The sequence below is a fragment of the Trachypithecus francoisi genome, unplaced genomic scaffold, assembly GCF_009764315.1.
Source record: "Trachypithecus francoisi isolate TF-2019V2 unplaced genomic scaffold, Tfra_2.0 Lachesis_group11, whole genome shotgun sequence".
NCBI lineage: Eukaryota > Metazoa > Chordata > Mammalia > Primates > Cercopithecidae > Trachypithecus > Trachypithecus francoisi.
The window spans coordinates 50,310-73,110 of NW_022681456.1; the positions used below are offsets into that span (position 1 = coordinate 50,310).

The following is a 22,801-nucleotide window of genomic DNA, read 5'->3' on the forward strand; positions in this document are numbered from 1 at the left end:
AAAAGGGCAGAAGATACCACAAGAAAATGTTTGCAGTGTGGAAATGCATTTTTACTAAGTCATTCCAGTAACAAGTTGTATTTGGTAAGCCACAAAGAAACAATGTTGCTATGCAGAGTAGAACTCTCTGGAAGATATTTACTTTTGTCTCACATACGGCATTCACAAGTAAAATGCCAAACTGCAAAATTCATATTATGTAGTACACATAGGAAGGAATCTAAACATCCCTGTAGGCTCTGGTATGTAACTTCTTATTGTTAACCTCCTTACTAGATTCACTTGTACAATGTAATAATCTGTATCTTACTTATAATTTAGAATTTTCTCAAATCTTTTCCTGAAAACTGGGAACATCTGGAATAAAATGTCTCTTGATTCCTAAAGGAAATCATTCTTCAAAATTAATATTAAAATATAATAATAGGTTGGTTTTTTTTTTTAGAATGAAGCTTCTGATATAAGGTGAGGTTAACAGTCCAGCTGTGGCTTATTTGGTACATTCATAGATGTTCACTCCTATGTATGTATTTTTTTCCCTAGGGGTTTGTCATTTCCAGATTTAAACTTTCCCTTACAGCATGGTTCCTCCAAGGTATATGCTTCCAATACATAAAATGTTTGTACTTTTGTTAATTCTATTCATTAGCTCAATAATTTCTCTCGGCCGGGCGCGGTGGCTCAAGCCTGTAATCCCAGCACTTTGGGAGGCCGAGACGGGCGGATCACGAGGTCAGGAGATCCAGACCATCCCAGCTAACACGGTGAAACCCCGTCTCTACTAAAAAATACAAAAAACTAGCCGGGCGAAGTGGCGGGCGCCTGTAGTCCCAGCTACTCCGGAGGCTGAGGCAGGAGAATGCCGTAAACCCGGGAGGCGGAGCTTGCAGTGAGCTGAGATCCGGCCACTGCACTCCAGCCTGGGCGACAGAGCGAGACTCCGTCTCAAAAAAAAAAAAAAAAAAAAAAAAAATTTCTCTCATTAAAATCCTGTAAACTATGAATTTCAAAGAAGTCTATTCTATATTCATCTGGTTCATGAAGTTTACTCTTTGTGAATCTTATGTTAATAAATGACTTTACAACATTTGTTTAACATAGTTTCTCACCCGTATGAACTTTTTAAAAAAGGTATGACTTGCTGCTGAGAATTTTCCGAGTGGTTACTAAATTCAGTTTTCTGTGTATTTTCTACTATTTTTTCTGCATGTAAAGAACAGCTTTCTGTAGATGCCTTTCCATATGCTGTGTATTCATGAAGTTTCTATTCAGTATGAGTTTTCTGGAAGACGACAAGATGATTCCACTTACAGAGTTTCTCTTTATACATGATTTTGTGATTTCTTGTGAATTTACTTTCCGGAGTTTCATAAAATTATCAATGTTTGTCATCTACATGAGTTCTCTGATGCATAATGAGCTGTGACTTCCAACAAAAGGCTTTCCCACATTCAGTGCACTTACAAGGCTTCTCTCCTGTATGTGTTCTCTGATGTGCACTGAGAATTGATTTTTGAGAGAAGGTTTTCCCACATTCATTGCACCCATAGGGTTTCTCTCCTGAATGAGTTCTTTGATGTACAATGAGTTGAGAATTCCTAATGAAGGCTTTTCCACACTCACTGCATTCGTATGGTTTCTCTCTTGTGTGCATCCTCTGGTGTACAAGAAGGCGTAGCTTCCCACTGAAGGATTTCTCACACTGACTGCATTTATAAGGGTTTACCCTTGCATGAGTTCGCTCATGTACAATGAGTAGTGACTTCCAAATGAAGGCTTTCCCACATTCATTACATTCATATGGTTTCTCACCTGAATGAGTTCTCATGTGTATAATTAGGTAGGACTTGCTGCTAAAAGCTTTCCCACATTCACTGCACCCATAAGGCTTTTCCCCCGCATGAGTTCGCTGATGTGAAATGAGCTGGTCTTTCCTATTAAAGGCTTTTCCACATTCACTGCATTCATAGGGATTTTCTCCAGTGTGAATTCTCTGATGCACAATGAGTTGTGAATTGAAACTAAAGGATTTCCCGCATTCCCTGCACTCATGTGGTTTCTCTCCTGTATGAGTTCTCGTATGTATAATAAGGTATGACTTGCTCCTGAAGGCTTTCCCACACTCACTGCATCCATATGGTTTTACTCCTGTGTGACTTCTCTGATGTACAATGAGCTGGGACTTCAAACTAAAGGTTTTTTCACATTGACTGCATCCATAGGGCTTTATTCCAGTGTGCACTCCTTGATGTACAATGAGCTGCGATTTGAACGTAAAGGCTTTTCCACATTCATTGCAACCATAGGGTTTCTCTCCTGTATGAGTTCTCTGATGTACAATCAGGTTTGACTTTGTATTAAAGGCTTTCGGACACTCACTACATTCAAATGGTTTCTCCCCTGTATGAGTTCTGTGGTGTATAATAAGCTGTGACTTTAAACCAAAAGCTTTTCCACAGTCGGTGCATTCATAAGGCTTCTCTCCTGCATGAGTTCTCTGGTGTGAAATAAGCTGGTATTTCCGACTGAAGGCTTTCCCACATTCGTGGCATTCATAGGGGTTCTCTCCTGTATGAATCCTCTGATGTATAATGAGCTGTGATTTAAAACTGAAGGCTTTCCCACAATCGTTACATTCATGGAGTTTTTCTCCTGTATGAGTCCTTGTATGTATAATAAGGTAAGACTTGCTCCTGAAGGCTTTGCCGCACTCGTTGCATACATAAGGTTTCATTCCTGTGTGACTTCTCTGATGTACAATGAGCTGTGATTTCAAACTGAATGCTTTCCCACACTGAATACACCCATAGGGCTTTACTCCTGTGTGAATCCCCTGATGTACAATGAGCTGTGATTTGAATGTAAAGGCTTTTCCACAATCACTACAAACATAAGGTTTCTCCCCTGTATGGGTTCTCTGATGTACCATAAGGTTTGACTTTGTATTAAAGGCTTTCTGACATTCATTGCATTCATATGGTTTCTCTCCTGTATGAATTCTCTCATGTATAATGAGCTGTGATTTTAAACCAAAAGCTTTCCCACATTCATTACACACATATGGTTTCCGTCCTGAATGAGTTTTCTGGTGTGAAACAAGCTGGTCTTTCCTACTGAAGACTTTCCCACATTCACAGCACTCATAGGGATTCTCACCTGTGTGCATTCTCTGATGTATAACAAGTTGTGAATTGAAACGGAATGTTTTCCCACATTCACCACATTCATGCAGTTTCTCTCCTGTATGAATTCTCTGATGTACAATGAGGTATGATTTACTACTGAAGTCTTTCCCACATTCATTACACCCATAGGGTTTCTCTTCTGCATGAGTTCGCTGATGCACTACAAGGTATGACTTGCTGCTGAAGGCTTTCTCACAATAGCTACATCCAAAGGGTTTTTCGCCCATATACACTTGTTGGCACATAAATTGCGATTTCTTATTGACAGCTTTTCCAGATTCATTACTTTCACAGTATTTTATTCCTGTAACAGTTTGCTCCTGTTTAGAATGGAAGAATGATTTTCCATGTACCTGAAATCCATTAGGATTCTTTCGAGCATAATTACTAGTGAAATCTATATATTTCAAACTCTTTCCATGCGTGGCACATTTATGAGGTTTTTGTCTTAAAAGATAATTTGTACTAAGAAGACATAGTTTTCCAAATGTAGTGCATTCAAAGCTTTTTCCCGTACTTCCAAGCTTGTCTTTATTTTCCTGATGCCATTCCATAAGATCATCAATTTTCCAGACTGTGTCTAGAAATGAGAACAATTAGTCATATGTTATAAATAATAACTTGATTGTAGTATACTGGAAAGTTGCCTATGAAATGCCATATCATGAGGTTTTTTAGTTTCAGATATCAGATCTGAATATAAATAACTTCTCAGGTGTAAAAACACTCAAACTACTGGGTACTGAAAAAAAGAAAGAAAAACAAAACTGAAGACAGGCACAGTAAACTGATAAAGAAGTTAAAGAGTTTTGCATATTGGATAAAGAAGGCAAAATAGGCACAAGGAACAGTGAAGATAAAATAAAGATGTCATTAGGGATCTATGAACATTAGATTTATTCAAAAAATAATTATTAAATGCCTACTATGTGCCAAAAACTATGCTACCTTCTAGAGAAATGGCAGAGAACAATGCAGATTACTGCCCAGTCCTCCTGGGAATAACATCTCAATACCTAGCAAACGGATAAAAATAAACTGAGAGGGAACATCATTCCCTAACAGGACAAGAAGCAGTTCTTCAAACTATTCAGAGAAATCAAAACCGAAACAAAAAGCTTCCTAGAATGTAACAAAAATTAGAATGCCATCAGACTTCTCATTAGGAAAACTAGAGGACAGAAAATAGAGCAATGAGGAATAAAGTCAAAACATTTTCAGATACAGAGGTCTCAATGTTTCTATCACCCTTTTCCAGGAAGCTACCCGAGTTGCTCCGAGAAAATAAATGACAGAGGATACAGAAAATAAAACCAAAAAGGAGATCCTAGGATAAAAATTGCACAGAAAGCCGGGTGCGGTGGCTCAAGCCTGTAATCCCAGCACTTTGGGAGGCCGAGACGGGTGGATCACGAGGTCAGGAGATCGAGACCATCCTGGCTAACACGGTGAAACCCCGTCTCTACTAAAAATACAAAAAACTAGCCAGGCGAGGTGGCGGGCGCCTGTAGTCCCAGCTACTCCGGAGGCTGAGGCAGGAGAATGGCGTAAAACCCGGGAGGCAGAGCTTGCAGTGAGCTGAGATCCGGCCACTGCACTCCAGCCCGGGCAAAAGAGCAAGACTCCGTCTCAAAAAAAAAAAAAAAAAAAAAAAAATTGCACAGAAGGTCTTAAGAAAAACTAAGCTACTCTGAAGGAAGTCAGAAAAACTTAGCAGTCAGTATCACTAGTAAGAAAAAAGGAATACAATTAATAATTTGGCTGAAAGTATCAGCCAAGAATATTCAGATACTGAAAGGAGAGTCTGCAGTTACATATATGATGCATACCTTAATGATAACAAAATTAAACAATCAAAAAATTAACTGCAGAAAAAAATACAAATTTAGAAATAAAAATAAATCACTGTATACTTTCATGATTTACCTATAAACAGAGATCAGTCATACCAACATAAAAATTGAAGACAGAACTAACCAAAAATATGAAATAACTGTATCAGAATGATGGAGGTATGGGAACATGCGAAGAGATATGTCTCCATCATGAGTGTGCATACGGTGGGAAGGTATGGACGGAGAAGAGTGAAAGAGAAGTAAATCACCTTTCTATACTGAGCAATCATTAGGGGAGAAAGCCAAAGTGTAGCAGAATAAGCCGGTTATTTAGAAATATGGAGGCAACCACCACAAGAGTTAAAAAGAGACTGAAGATGTTTTCTCTAGCAGTCATGGAAAAGAATGGGCACAGGGTAGGCAAAGAGCTGTTTGACACTGAAGCCATCCTAACTATCAAATCCTATATTTTATCCTTCCATTCCTTCTGTTGCTGGTAACATACCCATCCTTATCTTTGCTTGGTTCCTATAGCTCTGCTTTCATCATTTGAAATCTAATGTATCTTCTCTACAGCATGCTCTTTGTAACAATAATGGCAAAAATAGGATTATACTTGACACCTCAAGGTAGAGTTCAAACAATTAAAAAAATCAGGGAATACCAAACCCAGTAACTAAAAGACAGGCTTTTTTTTTTTCTTTAGATGGAATCTCACTCTGTCACCAGGCTGGAGGGCCGTGGTGTGATGTAGGCTCACTACAATCTCCACCTCCCAGGTTCAAGCAATTCTCCTGATTCAGCCTCCCGAGTAGCTGGGATTACAGGCATGCATCACCACATCCAGCTAATTTTTGTATTTTTAGTAGAGATGGGGTTTCACCATGTTGGCCAGGATGGTCTTGATCTCTTGACCTCATGATCCGCCTGCCTCAGCCTCCCAAAGTGCTGGGATTACAGGCATGAGCCAGAGTGTCTGGCCTTTTTTTTTTTTTTTCAAAGAGACAGGGTTTGCCAGGCACAGTGGCTCATGTCTGTAATCCCAACGCCTTGGGAGGCCGGGGTGGTTAGATCACCTGAGGTCAGGGGTTCAAGACCAGCCTGACCAACATGGTGAAACCCTGTCTAAAAACACAAAAATCAGCCAGGTGTGGTGGCACGTACCTGTAATCCCAGCTACTCAGGTGAGGCAGGAGAATCACTGGCACCTGGGAGGTGGAGGATGCAGTGAGCCAAGATTGCACCACTGCACTCCAGCCTAGGCAACAGACAAGACTCCATCTCAAAACAAAACAAAACAAAAAAAGAGACGGGATCCCTCTCTGTCACCCAGATTCAAGTGCAGTGGTGCAATCATTGCTCACTGCATCTTCAACCTCCCAGACTCAATTGATCCTCCCACTTCAACACCCCAAGTAGCTGGGACTACTGGCAACAGCCATCATGACCAGCTAATTTTTAAAAACTTTTGGTAAAGCTGGGGTTTCACTATGTTGCCCAAGCTGGTCTTAAGCTCCTGGCCTCAAGTGATCCTCCTACCTTGGCCTCCCAAACTGCTCAGATCACAGACAAATGCCACTGCACCCGGCCCAGGCATTCTAAAGCTTGAAAATTATTTAAACATGATTCAAGACCATATTAAATATGGTTCCTGGCTGTGGTCCAAAGGCAATCGCTGGGATTCCAAATAAACACCAAGAGAATTGAGATTCTGAAGCTACAGAAAAGCAGTCTCCCCAGGACCATCTTGAGTTTAATCACAGATGATGATGGAAAAGGAAATTATGCTTGGAGAGCAGAAACAAAGGTTCCTCAGGTAGCTTATTTCACTGCCACAGAAAGAAATCCTGACAAAGCCTACAGTGTAAACCAGTGGCTGCCATGTGGTGTTCACTGCTGCTGCCCTCCTGGAACTGGGGGACTCTAGACTTGTCTCTATCCCTCTACATTTGGATGACTGGATGTGTTTAATTTATCTTTAATTATAGGTCTATAGACCATAAAGAACTACTCTGAATGGGAGCAGGATACTAGACTTGTATTAACGTAGTACAAGAATAAACATATGGGTTGCAGCAAATAGTTGAAGATGGATGGCTGGGAAGAAGGGTGTGACAGGTGCTGCCTGGCCAAGGAAGGTGAAAGCAGACAGTGCTGCTTACCCAGTGGTTCTTCCGCCCTGTTCCTGGCTGGCAGTAACCTGATTCTTTTCCACCCCCATCCTTACGGTGATGTGCTTCAGTCAGGGAAGTGAGGATCCGTTTCTATCCCCAGCCCCGCTTCCAAAAGGTAAAGCATGATTTATCTAAGCCAACAGAGATAGCCCCATTTGCCTTTCCAGAGCCTTCCTCACACAGGGGCATGTGACAAAAATTTAGCCTGTTGAACACGATCAGTCTGCTTGAGACCTCCTGGGATGAGTTTTCCTGTCTGACAGACTCATGTGTGAAGAAACAGCCCTTTTTATTTCACTGGCCACTGGTATATCCACAGGCATCAAGTAAAACTGCAAGCGCCATCTGAGGATCATTAAAGAAGATAACCTAAGGAAAATGCCAACATACCTAGATGGGCCCTTGGTGACTGACTGAGTCAATCACTTAGTTGATCCTGGAGCTGCCCCACTTCAGCACTTTTTGTGATGTGTAATAATAAATCACTTCTGCTTATATTAGTTGGTCTGGGATTGACCAACAACTGCAGCTGAAGCAATCCTAGTAACACAAGGACTAACTGTTGATTTACGCTGTCAAGCTAGTGATAGAATAAATGGGGTGTTCAGGGAAACATATCTGACAGTAACACCAAAGATGAATTAGTATAAAAAGAGTAAAGTGAATAAATTTAGCTAAGTACAACAATCCAGACATGACAATATTGGCCTCGTTTTGAGTGGGAATTGAGACGATGAGGGTGTTAAAAGACCTCTTTTTAAAGGAACAAAATGCTAACAGACTGTACCAAAACCAGTAAGGGAGCCCTGCACAGAAAGGAAATTCAAGCGGACTTATCCAGTGTTAGGAAAAAAACCTTAAAACGGAAGAAACAGCAGGATGAACAAAAAGAAAGATGAAAAGAGGGTGGTATATACATGGCTATGCAGCAGTGGGAGAGACAATTTCAGTTTCTGAAAACGAGGCCAGGGGGTGGTACAAGGAAGATGCCAGTGACTCAATCTAAACCAGGACCAAAGGGCAGATAAAGGCCACTGTGGCTATCAATTACCAGCAGAGGAAAGAGCTGACATCTTCCGAATGGAAGCTGTTACGGTCTGAACGTGTCCCCTCTAAAATTCATGTTGAAACTTAATCCCCATTGTGGTGGTATTAAGAGAAGACAAAGTCGTGCCCTCATGAATGGATTAGTGGTTTCTAAAAGGGTTTGAGGGAACGATCTTAGGCCTGTTTTGCCCCTCTTTCTGTCCCACAGTGTTCCTCACCTCCAAAGGATGCAGCAACAAGGCGTCATCTTGGAAGCACAGAGCAGGCCCTCACCAGACACCAAACCTGCCAGCACCTTGGCTTTGGACTTTCCAGCCTTCAAAACTGTGAGAAATAAATTTCTGTGCTTTATAAAATTACCTAGTCTGTAGTACTTTATTATAGCAACACAAATGGACTCAGACAGAAGTCTTCTTTTTTTGAGATGAGATCTCGCTATCACCCAGGCCAGAGTCTAGTGGCACAATCATAGTTCACTGCAGCATCAACTTCCTGGGCTCAAGCAATCCTCCTACCTCAGCCTCCCAAGGAGCTGGGACAACAGGTGCACACCACCATGCTCAGCTAATATGTGAGCCTTTTAAAAGTTACACTATATGAGGGAAATGAAGAATAAAGACCCCTTGGATTCAGAAGAACAAGAGAAGCCCAGTAGAACATGAAGGGAAAAAGTGCTTGGTCATGCAGCACAAGAGCAGGATCAACAGGTGTCACTGCAGGATCATGGACACTATCAAATGACAAAGGAATGTGCTCAGAAGGTACAGAGTGATAATGTTAAAGCCATTAGCAAGGCTGGGCACGGTGGCTGACGCCGGTAATCCTAGCACTTTGAAAGGCTGAGGTGGGTGGATCATGAAGTCAGGAGATCGAGACCATCCTGGCTAACATGGTGAAACCCTGCCTCTACTAAAAAGACAAAAAATTAGCCAGGCTTGGTGGTGGGCGCCTGTAGTTCCAGCTACTCGGAAGGCTGAGGCAGGAGAATGGCGTGAACCCGGGAGGCAGAGCTTGCAGTGAGCCCAGATCGTGCCACTGCACTACAGCCTGGGCGACAGAGTGACACTCTGTCTCAAAAAAAAAAAAAAAAAGCCAATAGCATAGAGAAGCATAAAAGGGGTAGAATCTACTAACAGGTTTCAAAAAGAAGGAAGATGGGACTGTGGCTGTTGAATTTATGTGTAAGGGATTTAAACGTAATTTTCAAAATATAGAAAGGAAAGAGAAGGAGTATGAGAGTCACATCAAGTGAAGTAAAGAGGAAAGGCTTGCTAAAATGCATAATGAAGTGAGTCTATCACCAAGACAGAGTAAGGAGGGAAATAAGGACGCCAACCAGAAGATTAAGAATGGATGGTAAGGCTGGGCGTGGTGGCTCATGCCTGTAATCCCAGCATTTCAGGAGGCTGAGGCAGGCGGATCACTTGAGGTCAGGAGTTCGAGACCAGCCTGGCCAATATGGCGAAACCCCGTCTCAACTAAAAATACAAAAATTAGCTGGGCGTGGTGGCGCACAACTGTAATCCCAGCTACTCAGGAGGCTGACGCAGAAGAACTGCTTGAATTCAGGAGGCAGAGGATGCAGCGAGCCGAGATCATGCCACTGCACTCCAACCTGGGAAACAGAGTGAAACTCTGTCTGAAACCAAAAAAAAAAAAAAAAGAGCGCATGGTAATACGTGAGGCAAAGTACAAACAAGAGGAGCACATCACATTAGAATTCATGCTAATTCTGAATAAAGAGGAAAAGATTTGTCTCCATCACTCACTTGGACAGGACTGATTTGGAATTTGGGCCTGCACCACACACAGCTCTTCTCCTTGTTCCAACTTGAAGATGATATCAGGTTTGGTGTGTTGATACCCTATAAACAGAAAATCACAGACAACCTGGAACAAACAGGTTGGGATTCAGAGATTCAGAAAAATGGGAAGATTTGGTCTGCAGGTAGCATGATGAAGCTGCCTTGTTGCAATTTGGCAAAGTAAAGACCATTCAACTGGCATACTCTGCTGCCAACAGGGAACTAAGAAAATCTGGCCTTAAAATCTAAGTCCAAAATCACTAAGTATTTCACAGAAGGCCTCCAGTTTTCAGCAACCAAGAAGAAGCCTGGAGATCAAGCACACACCTCCTCAGCGAAGCAGCACTTACCTAGGGACACCAGGTTGCTATAGTTCTCCAACATCACATTCCTGTACAGGCACTTCTGTGCTGAGTCTAGCAGCTGCCACTCCTCCCAGGTAAAATCCACAAACACATCCATGAATGACAATGGTCCCTGAAATACAATACTCTCATCCAATCTCAAGTTATTTTACTAGGTTTGTGGAAAACTAGCTGCCTAGGGTGTCTATTACTTATGTTCAACTTTGTGAGAACAAAAATTGTACTGAAAACATGCATCAATGTGCATTAAATCAGTCATCTTTCTTTCTTTTTTTTTCATTGAGACGGAGTCTTGCTCTGTCGCCCAGCCTGGAGTGCAGTGGTGTGATCTTGGCTCACTGCAAGCTCCACCTCCCAGGTTCACGCCATTCTCCTGCCTCAGCCTCCTTAGTAGCTGGGACTACAGGCACCCACCACCACACCTGGCTAATTTTTTGTATTTGTAGTAGAGATGGGGTTTCACCGTGTTAGCCAGGATGGTCTCGATCTCCTGACCTCATGATCTGCCCGCCTGGGCCTCCCACAATGCTGGGATTACAGGTGTGAGCCACCGCGCCTGGCCGTAAATCAGTCATCTTTCATTTAACATTTGACAACTACGATAAACTCCCTTTAACAAATGCGATAAACTCTCTTTAAGTTTTTTTTTTTTTTTTTTTTTTTTGAGACGGAGTCTCGCTCTGTCGCCCAGGCTGGAGTGCAGTGACCGGATCTTGGCTCACTGCAAGCTCCGCCTCCCGGGTTTACGCCATTCTCCTGCCTCAGCCTCCGGAGTAGCTGGGACTACAGGCGCCCGCCACCTCGCCCGGCTAGTTTTTTCGCAGTTTTTAGTAGAGACGGGGTTTCACCGTGTTAGCCAGGATGGTCTCGATCTCCTGACCTCGTGATCCACCCGTCTCAGCCTCCCAAAGTGCTGGGATTACAGGCTTGAGCCACCGCGCCCGGCCTAAAGTTTTAAGCTATCCTAGAAACCATCTATACAAGGGTTCTCAGACATGGGACATTCAGTACTAAAGGCAGGACAGTCAGACAAAAAAGTTCGAATGATCACTCCTACATCTGCAATACAGTTACCGACCTCTAGGTGTCGGGAATATAAAAATGAATGAAATAGAGTCCTGCCCCCAAGAAGCATTCAGCACCGCACAAGGAAGGAAAGCTACATATGCAAATGCAACTGGAAGTCAATGAAGTTAAAATAAAAGAACATCCCAGCACTTTGGGAGGCCAAGACGGGCGGATCACGAGGTCAGGAAATCGAGACCATCCTGGCTAACACAGTGAAACCCCGTCTCTACTAAAAATACAAAAAACTAGCCGGGCGAGGTGGCGGGCGCCTGTAGTCCCAGCTACTCGGGAGGCTGAGGCAGGAGAATGGCGTGAACCCGGGAGGCGGAGCTTGCGGTGAGCTGAGATCCGGCCACTGCACTCCAGCCCGGGCGACAGAGCGAGACTCCGTATCCAAAAAATCAAAAATAAATAAATAAATAAAATAAAATAAAAGAACACAGATTACAACATGCGCACAAAGGAAGAAGTAAGCAATGCTATTTGACAGGGTCAGGTGGAATCTGTGAAAGGGTACTATAGGTACCTAGAAGAAAAGACACATTAAAACTTTATGGACTAAAAAGGTAACTGCCGTAAATAGCAGCCACTCTGTGGGATAAAATACCTAGACATGAAAATATACAGATGGTAAATGAGCATACAAAGCATGCTCAATGCCATATGTCATTAGGGAACTGCAAATTCGGAAAAAGTAAGACACCACTACACATCTATTAGAATGGATAAAATCCAAAAAACTGACCACCAAATGCTGGAGAGGATGTGGAGCAACAGAAACTCTTATTCATTGCTGGTGGGAATGAAAAGTGGCCGAGTCTCTTTGGAAGCCAGTTTGGCAACTTCTCACAAATCTAAACAGTCTTACCATATAATCCAGCAACTACGCCCTAGGTATTTATACAAATGAAATGAAAACTTACGTCAAAACAAAAAGAGAAGACATACATGGCAAGTATCATATATGAAAAGAAGTTATCATTACTGAACCCACAGACATGAAAAGACGAACTACTCTATGCACATAAATTTGGTAAGTTAGATGAAAAGGACATATTCCTTGGAAGACACAAATTACCAAACTTACTCAAGAACAGATAAACGGGCCAGGGTGGCTCACGCCTGTAATCCCAGCACTTGGGGAGGCCAAGGCAGGCAGATCACAAAGTCAGGAGAACAAGACCATCCTGGCTAACACAGTAAAACCCCGTCTCTACTAAAAATACAAAAAAGTAGCCGGGCATGGTGGCACACACCTGTAGTCCTAGCTACTCCGGAGGCTAAGGCAGGAGACTCACTTGAACCCGGGAAGCAGAGGTTACAGTCAGCCAAGATCGTGCCACTGTATTCCAGCCTAGGCGACAGAGTGAGACACCATCTCAAAACAACAAACAAATAGATAAGTTTAATTAATAATTATATATCTATTAAAAAATAAAATTTGGGCCAGGCACGGTGGCTCACACCTGTAATCCCAGCACTTTGGGAGGCTGAGGCGGGTGCATCATGAGGTCAGGAGATCGAGACCATCCTGGCTAACACAGTGAAACCCCATCTCTACTAAAAATATAAAAAATTAGCCAGGCGTGGTGGTGGGCACCTGTAGTCCCAGCTACTCAGGAGGCTGAGGCAGGAGAATGGTGTGAATTTGGGAGGCAGAGCTTGCAGTGAGCCAAGATGGTGCCACTGCACTCCAGCCTTGGTGACAGAGTGAGAATCCATCTCAAAAAAAAAAAAAAAGAAAAAAAAAGAAATAAAATTTGCAGTTAACATCATACAGATTGGAAAGAAACAAAACTGTCCTTTTTTACAGAGAGAGTAAGTAGGAAACTGACGATGTCAACAAAAAGATTAAGATGACATGACTGTTTACAAAGAAAATACCAAAAAATCTAAGAAAGTTCCTAGAACTAACTAGTGAATGTAGCAAGGTCACAGGATACATGGTCAATACATAAAAGTTGGCTATATGTCTATATAACAGCAATAAATCATTTGATTTTGTAATTAAGAAACTGGCTGGTGCCATGGCTCACACCTGTAATCCCAGCATTTTAGGAGGCCGAGGGAGGTGGATCACTTGAGGTCAGGAGTTTGAAACCAGCCTGGCCAACATGGCGAAACCCTGTCTCTACTAAAAATGGTGTGATAGTGCACACCTGTAGTCCCAGCTACTCAGGAGGCTGAGGCGGGAGAACTGCTTGAACCCAGCAGGCGGAGGGCGCAGTGAGCCCAGATCGTGCCACTGCACTCCAGCCTGAGTGACGGAGCAAAACTCCTCAAAAAAAAAAAAAAAAAAAAAAAAAAAAAATTAAGATACTGATACTGTTTACAACAGCAACAATGAAACAGAAAGAACTTACATATAAATCTAAGAAATCTGTGTAGGATCTGTATGCTCAAAACTATAAACACTGACTTTTAAAAATCAAAGATCTAAATAATGGGGGACCCTGTGTTCATGGATTTGAACTCAATCCCAAACGTACGGTAAATCTAAAAGTAAAGGTAAATCTAAAAGTTAAGGAGCTTAGGCTAAGAAAAAAATAGGACACAAAAGTCACTAGCAATAAAAGACAAAAATGTGCAATACAGACTCAGTAAAAGTTAGAAATACCTGTTCATCAAAAGTAAGCATTAAGAGAGTAAAAAAGCAAGCCAATATTGGAAGTAAAACAAGCACCCCAGGTAAAAATTTGAATATAGGCTTCATATAAAGTTTGTTTTAAACTTTAATGTGCATGAATCAATGAATCTTGTTAAAAGGAAGAGTCTTATATGAACAGCATTGAGGTGAACTCTGATACTCTGCATTTCTAAGAAGCTTCCAGAACAATACATATTTTGTAAACACACATTTTTTGGAAACAGTGTACAAATAAAACACAAAATAACTTTTTAGGGATGGGGAAGGAGATGGACATTGAGTATGAGAAAATAAGAGAATATATAAATAAAGGCAGAAAGGACCTTACTTGAACCAATGCTAAAAGGGCCACAGGCCAGGCACAGTGGCTGATGACTGTAATCCCAGCACCTTGGGAGACTGAGGCAGGGGGACCGCTTGAGCTCAGGAGTTGATGACCAGCCTGAGCAATATAGGGAGACCTTCTCTCTACTAAAAATAAAAAACATCAGCCAGGCATGGTGGCACCTGCCTGCTGTCCCAGCTACTCAAGAGGCTGAGGCTGGAGGATCACCTGAGCCTGGAGTTTGAGGCTGCAGCGAGTTATGATTGCACCACTGCGCTCCAGTCTGGGCGACAGAGCAGGACCCTGTCTCAAAAAAACAGTGGGAGGGGGTGGGTCTTGACCTGAACTGAGGAGTGATTAACTTAACCCTTTGACCTAAGGATCTCCATCCCTCTCCACACCAAAAAAAAAAAAAAAAAAAAAGGAATAAAGAAAACACTAGGAATAAACAAATGAGAAGCTCACCCAGGACGTGGTGATTTTTGGCTGCTCTTGGGAAATAAATAGCCACTCTAGGACTTTCTCTGTTCTGCGACTCTTCCGCTTCCGCCTGGGTGCCCCAGGGAGGTGTTGCAGGCCAAGAGTCCCTTGGCCCAAGACAGATTCCTGACCTTGGAGCTTTCTCATCCTATCCCATGAACTGTTTCGTTCTTGGAGAGGTGGGACCTGTGGACTCAAGAGCAAATTTACTTTAGGGAGCATAATTTACTTCTGGGAAAAGGAAATAGGGGTCATATCACATAAATGTGAGAGAAACACATTAGAAAACAAGGCAGGTTTAACTTCAGGAAATGCAGGGTTAGAGGTTGAAAAGAAATGGCTTCCTGACAAGGCTTAGCACCAAGAGTTCAGGGCGTGTTTTGAGCCCTTCATGACAAAAACAGAGGCAGGGCCCTCAAACAGCAAAGCTACAGAAAGATCCTGGCTCATCCTAGCTCCAAACAGGGACTTCCTGCCACAAACCAAATGGCGTCTTAATAGGCTGGTTTGGGAGGGCAGCGGGAATAAAACATTATTATGAAGGAAAAAGGAAGCAAATGAGGCTCTGACAGACAATAAAAACATAACCAAAATATCTGACCACATAAAAACTGTTACACAACATTTCAAAATGAAGTAAAAGAAATCAGAAAAACAAAACTTTTGAGAGGACAGATTTATAAAAAACAAAAGAGCCTAGAAGGTAGATGCTTATAGACATCTGGAAAATGTGAAATGAGAAATATACGAATAAATTAGGAAAAAAAATTCAGAAATGAAGATTACATTAAGAGGAACACAAAAAAGTAGCAATGACCTAGAAGGCAGCACAGGTGAAAAGTGGGGAAAGCCTAAAAAAAGGGAATAAAAAATTAGAAAAAGAAACAATGAAATGACATGAAAAGGCTGTTCACCGAGGCATTTTTATAACCCAAATATCTATAACTACATAACTGGCTGAAAATGCTATGGCCATCTACACAGCAGTAAACGGCGACAGAGACAGGGAAGCGAGAACAACCTCCAGGCACCAGTATTGGTATAATACAATGATCAATATATACTCTCAGTGATGATGACAAGGGGAAGAACAGTACATACAGAAAGCTGGCTTTCGTGTTAAAACAAGAAGGAGCATTGCTAGTACATGTATATGCTTGTGTTTGCCATATAAATGGGATAACATAGAATCTAGTCTTGTGTGTCTGGTTTCTTTCACTTCGCATGAGGTTTATATTTGTCATAGCACATATCGATAGTTTGTTCCTTTTGTTGCTGAATAGTATTCCAACACATTTCATCATTCACCATTAATGGACATTAAGATTATTCCCTGGAGGCCGGGCGTGGTGGCTCATGCCTGTAATCCCAGAATTTTGGGAGGCTGAGGCGGGTGAGTTGCCTGAACTCAGGAGTTTAAGACCAGCCTGGGCAACACAGTAAAACCCCATCTCTACTAAAATACAAAAAAAAAAAAAATTAGCCAGGAGTGGCAGCATACACCTGTAGTCCCAGCTACTTGGGAGGCTAAGGCAGGAGAATTGCTTGAACCTGGGAAGCAGAGGTTGCAGTGAGTGCCACTGCACTCCAGCCTAGGCAACAGAGCGAGACTCCGTCTCCAAAAAAAAAAAGATTATTCCCTGGAGACCAACAGCTTATCTCTCAGAGCCTTCTCTGGGTACACTGGGCACTATCCACCCACTCTACATTTTGCTCTACATTTCAAGATCGAGGATCCTAGAATCTCTGCCTCTTAAGAAATCCTCAACCTGCATCCAGAGACTAAATAGAGTACACAGGCCAGGAAAATGCACATAGAGCCAGACTATCTGGTTTCAAGTCCTGGCTCTACATTGACCAGGGGTGCCACCTGGTCTCCAATTAGCCCTTTCTGGGTCTCAGTATCCTTACCCATCAAAGGAGAGTAACAGTACTCACCACCACCTGGGGCTAGGACTACTGTGAGGTTTTATTTTTTATTTATTTATTTTTTTGGAGATGGAGTCTTGCTCTGTTGCCCAGGCTGGAGTGTAGTGCCACGATCTCACCTCACTGCAAGCTCCGCCTCCCAGGTTCACGCCATTCTCCTGCCTCAGCCTCCCAAGTAGCTGGGACTACAGGCGCCCACCACCACGCCCAGCTGATTTTTTGGTATTTTTAGTAGAGATGGGGTTTCACTGTGTTAGCCAGGATGATCTTGATCTCCTGACCTGGTGATCCACACGCCTCAGCCTCCCAAAGTGCTAGGATTACAGGCGTGAGCCACCACGCCTGGCCACCGTGAGGTTTTAACGTGGTAATACCTAATAAAAGATTTAGCACAGAACCTCATACGTAGTAGACACTGAGCATTAACATTTGGTTGAAATGGCAAAAGAAAACAAAACAAAAAACCAGGCATACTTAATGAAAATAAACCACACTACAAAATGACAATCACCAAGATGAAAAGCATATGCTAGCTATTAGAAAAGAGGACTCCACCTTCAAACATCCCCCAACTCTAACTAGTGTCTCCATTTCTACCACACTACACAAAATCCCTGCTACCTCTTGTCTGAACCACTGTAGTCACCTAATCAGTCTCATTTCCCCCTTTCTGTGTCTACTCTTGTCCACCTACAACCTGTTCTCTACTCAGCACTCAGAAGGGTCTTTGGAAATCCTAAGCAGATCATGTTGCTCCCTTTCTTAGCACCACACCCTCTCCTGGACCCCATGGTTTCCTAGCCTGATCTGGCCTCTGGCCACCTGTGTTCATCTGCTCTCCTCTCTCTCACTACCTACCCCCAGCCACAAAGACCTTCCTTCCAGGTTACAAAGGCATCAAACTTCTCCTGCCTTACAGCCTTGGCCCTGGCTGTTCCCATCCTGGATGATCTTCTACCTGCTCTTAACAAGGCTGGCTTGCTATTGTTAACTCAGAGTTAGATGTCACTTCCTTAGTGGGGGCCTTCCATGAGCACCCAAGCTAAAGTAGCCACCAGTCATTTCTTTTTTTGTTGTTTTTGAGACGTAGTCTCACTCTGACACCAGGCTGGAGTGCAGTGGCACAATCTCGGCTCACTGCAACCTCCGATTCCCGAGGTTCAAGCGACTTTTCTGTCTCAGCCTCCCATGCAACTGGGATTACAGGTGCCCAACACCACACCCAGCTAATTTTCATATTTTTAGTAGAGACAGGGTTTCGCCATGTTGGTCAGGCTGGTCTCGAACTCCTGACCTCAGGTGATCTGCTCACCGCGGCCTCCTAAAGTGCTGGGATTACAGGCGTGACCCACTACACACAGCCCATCACCACTAAATTCAATTTAGGTTTTTATGACTGCTATGGTTTGAATGATTGCATCCCACCAAAATTCATGTTGAAACTTAAGCCCCATTGTGATGGTATTAAGAGGTGGGGCCAATTAGCTGGGTGTGGTGGCATGTGCCTGTAATCCCAGCTCCTCAGGAGGCTGAAGCAAGAGAATCACTTGAACTCGGGAAGCAGAGGTTGTGGTGAGCAGAGATTGCCATTGCACTCCAGCCTGGGCGACAGAGTGACTCAGCCTCAAAAAAAAAAAAAAAAAAAAAGAGGTGGGGACTTTTTTTTTTTTTTTTTTTTTTTTTTGAGACGGAGTCTTGCTCTGCCACCCAGGCTGGAGTGCAGTGGCCGGATCTCAGCTCACTGCAAGCTCCGCCTCTCGGGTTTACGCCATTCTCCTGCCTCAGCCTCCCGAGTAGCTGGGACTACAGGCGCCCGCCTCGTCGCCCGGCTAGTTTTTTGTATTTTTAAGTAGAGACAGAGTTTCACTGTATTAGCCAGGATGGTCTCGATCTCCTGACCTCGTGATCCGCCCGTCTCGGCCTCCCAAAGTGCTGGGATTACAGGCTTGAGCCACCACGCCCGGCCGAGGTGGGGAATTTTAACAGTGATTAAATCATGAGGGCTCTCCTTCAGGAATGGGATTAATACCCTCTTAAAAGAGGTTTCAGAGAGCCGTCTGGCCCTTCCATCTCTTTGGCCATGTGAGGACACAGCAGTCTTCTCTTTTTGCCCCCTGCCATCATGTAAGGATGTAGCAAGAAAGTGCCATCTTGAAAGAAGAGAGCAGAGCCAGGTGCGGTGGCTCACGCTTGTAATCCCAGCACTTTGGGAGGCCAAGACGGGTGGATCACAAGGTCAGGAGATCGAGGCCATTGTGGCCAACATGGTGAAACTCCGTCTCTACTAAAAATAAAAAAAAATTAGCTGGGTGGTGGCGCACGTCTGTAGTCCTAGCTATTTGGGAGGCTGAGGCAGGAGAATCACTTGAACCTAGGAGGTGGAGGTTGCAGTGAGCCAAGATTGCGCCACTACACTCCAGCCTGGGGACAGAGAGAGACTCTGTCTCAAAAAAAGAAAAAAGAAAGCAGGCAGCAGACCTCATCAGATACCATATTTACCAGCACCTTAATCTTCAACTTCTCAGCCTCCAGAATCGTGAGAAAGTAGTATCTGTTATAAGTTGCCAAGTCTGTGATATTTTGTTACAGCAGCACAAAGACAATGATCTAATATTACTTGATCTCCCTCATACATGTCACTTGACAAGCATTTTTGAGGTTTCCTTTTCTTTAAGTGTGAATTACATGTCTCTATTTTGTCTCACTTTTCTTGGATTCCATCTCAGTCTCCAACACCTCTTCCCCTGCTTTCTCTTGTCATTTGCCTGACCACTGTCCTCAGTTATCTTCTTATGGTACACATTCTCCCTGAGCTACTTTGGCCATACCTAATTGGTGCAACCTCATCCAGACCTTTCTCTTGAAACACACGCCTGCCCACCTGCCCACTAGCAACCTCTACCTAGAGGAGCCAATCCATATAAAACTGAAATCTCCCCCCTCTATCAATCACAATTCTGATAAGTCTTCCCTTACTCAGCAAATGGTGACATTCCCAACCAGGCCCACAGAGTAGAACTCTAGTTGTCATTCCTGGCTTTTCTGCCTCTCTTACCACTGCACCCAACTAGTTATGAAATCTAATTTCTTCTGCCTCTTGACCAGCTCTTTTTTTTTTTTTTTTTGAGACGGAGTCTTGTTCTGTCGCCCAGGCTGGAGTGCAGTGGCACGATCTCGGCTGACTGCAACCTCTGCCTCCTGGGTTCAAGTGATTCTCCTGTCTCAGCCTCCCGAGTAACTGGGATTACAGGTGTGAGTCACTGCACCCAGCTACCTCCTCTCTTTTCTCAAAACCACTAATTTACTTAAATCCTTATATTCTCTTACCTGCTGACTAGACTGTTCTACCCTCAAACTCTTTGTGAAAACACTTAAATAAGTAAACTCCTTCCCCTATACCATCAGTCCCCAACCAGGGACCGGTTTTGCAGAGGACAATTTTTCCATGGACAGGGAGTAGGGGGTGGCAATGGCTTCTGGATGAAACTGTTACACTTCAGATCATCAGGCATTAGTTAAGAGTCCCATAAGGAGTGCGCAACCTAGATCTTTTGCATGCGCAGTTCACAATAAGAGTTTGTGCTATGAGAAGTTAATGCAGCCTCTGATAGGAGGCGGGGCTCCGGCAGTCATGCTCACTAACCCACCACTCACCTCTGATAGGAGGCGGGGCTCTGGCAGTCATGCTAACCCGCCACTCGCCTCCTGACATGCACCCCAGTTCCTAACAGGCCACAGACTGGTACTAGTCTGAAGCCTGAGGGTTAGGGACCGCCTGCCCTATATGATAAAATCCAAGTTTTTAATGGGGTCCTCAAAGCCCTCTATGATCTTAGGCCTACGGCTCTAGCCTCATTTTTTAATATACACTTCTACTATCACCATTAAACTCTACATTTCAGCAACCCTTAAGTGCCCAAAGTTCACCATATGAGGTCATTTTAAGCCTAATTTGCACGTTACTTCTTTTTCCCAGGCTGGTTTTAATCCTTTGTCAACTTTAGGTATGTCATCTTTCACACCCAAGTTTAAGACTCTCTGAATCATTGAAGCATTTGGGAGTAAGGGGTTAGGGGGCGTCCTTACTTCCAAAATTGATCCATTCCTGCATGCCCCCGTGTATTTCCACAGCCTGCTCCCAGAGCACTCATTAACTTGTCATTGTGTCTTTCTTATCCACCATTCCTAGACCACTGTTCTTCAAGACAGGGATAATGAGCAACCCATCTTTACATTTTTAGCACCTGCCCCAGGGTCCAGCACACAAAATAAAATAAAAATGTTGAACAAGTGAATTAAAAAGTCTGTAATTTCCAAAATAACGTTCAAAGATCCCAGATACAGAAGACCCTCAGTAAATGCAGGCTGAAAAAACTGAAAGATAGGTTAATATCTGTCTGGACGGAGGGAGAGGAAAACAAAGAACAAAGGTGACTAAGATGGCCTACTTCCAGGTTCCTCATCACCAACTTCCCCGCGCCGGGAAAGGCACAGGTCAACTGCGCAGGCGCAGCATGACCTCCGACGGAGGAAACCGAAACCTACCTGGCCCCGCCCACGCACGGCCCTCCACCCGCCCGCATCCTGCCTACCGCCCCCCACTCCCAGGCCCAGGACATAAAAGCCGCTGGGGCAGGCGCGCTGCGCGAACTTCCTCGGCCCCTCCTCATACGTGGACCTAGGAACCTCGCCTGAGAACGCCGGAGCCACTTCCTGGGCCTCCGCCCCCGGAGACCGGTGAACTTCGCCTCCCCTTTCTATACATTGGCTACCTAATAAAGTTTCCTTTTTTATCTTGCCTACTTGCCTTTTCCTCTGGCGCCAGCTCTGGTGGTCGCATAAAACAAATCAGTATCCCTTGTTTAACTCAAACGTTCAACGTACAAAGTTGTCAGAAAAGAGACTGATGAAAGGAGGAAAAAGGAAATCGGATGACAAGAAGCATTTCTGGAAAGTCTAACATGCTCTAAAGGACAATCCAGTTGCCTAAAAGAGCGATGGGGTGAGAAAGCTCCCGGCACATTCAGACTTTGGAGTAGATGGGGTGCGCACACGTTGACATTCAGGGAGAGCTTTTCAAAAATGAAAGAAAACCTCTACTCACCCAAATAGAAGCTGTTCGGACCCTGGTAGCCATCCCTACGGTCAGTTTTGTGTGCCTCGCTGGAGGTGACAGGACGCAAGGGATGCTAGAAGAGAGAGCACACAGTGAAGAAAGCGTTCTCCCAGCAGTCCCCAAACCCAGAGGGGGCGGGTCCCAGGCACCAGGGCTGCCTGCCATTCTCGGAGCTGAGGCTCCTTCCCTCCCACAGCCACGGGATTCACCATCTCCACCCCCTCACCAACACACAGGTTAGGGTCAGGCAACCGCCCCGGGTCTGCAGCAGGAGAGAGTTAAGGCAGATTAGTTCTGTCCCGTCCCGCCGCCTTGGAACTGGAGGAATTCCGCGCCTCCGGCTCCTCCAAACCCTGAAGGGGCGGCAGGATAGAGTCCGGGATACTGCCTCCACCTCCGAATCTGCAGCCAGAAGGGTTCGTAACCACTCCAGACTCGGGTGGCCCGGTGACCACGACGGGTGACGAACGCTATCTGCGGAACAAGGCTCTCACCGTCGGCGCAGAGCAATGGCGGCCGTTACGTGTGTCGCACAGGAATTGCGTCATTGAGAGGCGAAGGCGAAAAACTACAACTCCCAGAGGCCTCTGCGAGGAGTTACTCCCGCGCCGGAGGGCCCCGGCCAAGGGCCACCGGGAGGGGGCGTGCTAAAGTGACCCGAAAGCTCAGACCCTCCTGGCCCAGTCCCTGAGCTCCCGCAGTTGGGGGTTTTAAATTATAAAGAGAATCAAAATACTTGACACCAATTGCTCAAAGGTTAGAGGGATGTAAATTAGGTTACAAGTATTCTAGTCCATGCTTTACTGAAATGGTAAAAGTCTTATT

The 22,801-nt window shown here is 44.1% G+C and overlaps 1 protein-coding gene across 10 annotated transcripts; it reads right to left on the bottom strand.

Moving 5' to 3' along the window:
• Positions 1-974: 974 nt before the first annotated feature.
• ZNF268 (zinc finger protein 268) lies at positions 975-22,524 on the bottom strand. Of its 10 annotated transcripts, none has more exons than XM_033219955.1 (7): positions 22,312-22,500; positions 21,965-22,049; positions 14,917-15,117; positions 10,397-10,523; positions 10,011-10,106; positions 8,460-8,565; positions 975-3,765 (listed from the first exon to the last, which is right to left on the bottom strand). In XM_033219955.1, the coding sequence occupies exon 7, from the start codon at positions 3,737-3,739 to the stop codon at positions 1,379-1,381; it is 2,361 nt and encodes a 786-aa protein (XP_033075846.1). In that variant the 5' UTR covers positions 3,740-3,765; positions 8,460-8,565; positions 10,011-10,106; positions 10,397-10,523; positions 14,917-15,117; positions 21,965-22,049; positions 22,312-22,500; the 3' UTR covers positions 975-1,378. The 10 variants fall into 10 exon arrangements, with proteins under 10 accessions (XP_033075846.1, XP_033075842.1, XP_033075839.1 ...); XM_033219956.1 differs by having other exon boundaries at positions 3,455-3,765; positions 22,312-22,524; XM_033219951.1 differs by lacking the exon at positions 8,460-8,565 and having other exon boundaries at positions 22,371-22,524.
• Positions 22,525-22,801: the final 277 nt, after the last annotated feature.

What these genes read in the sequence shown, in the direction of transcription:
- ZNF268 (XM_033219951.1), bottom strand. Translation starts at nt 21,997, where the DNA reads ATGGCTACCAGGGTCCGAACAGCTTCTATTTGG. An exon ending in TCCGAACAGCTTCTATTTGG is followed by an intron (nt 15,118 to 21,964) that starts GTGAGTAGAGGT and finishes TTGAGTCCACAG; the next exon opens with GTCCCACCTCTCCAAGAACG. An exon ending in TCCAAATCAGTCCTGTCCAA is followed by an intron (nt 3,766 to 10,010) that starts GTGAGTGATGGA and finishes TCTCATTTCTAG; the next exon opens with ACACAGTCTGGAAAATTGAT.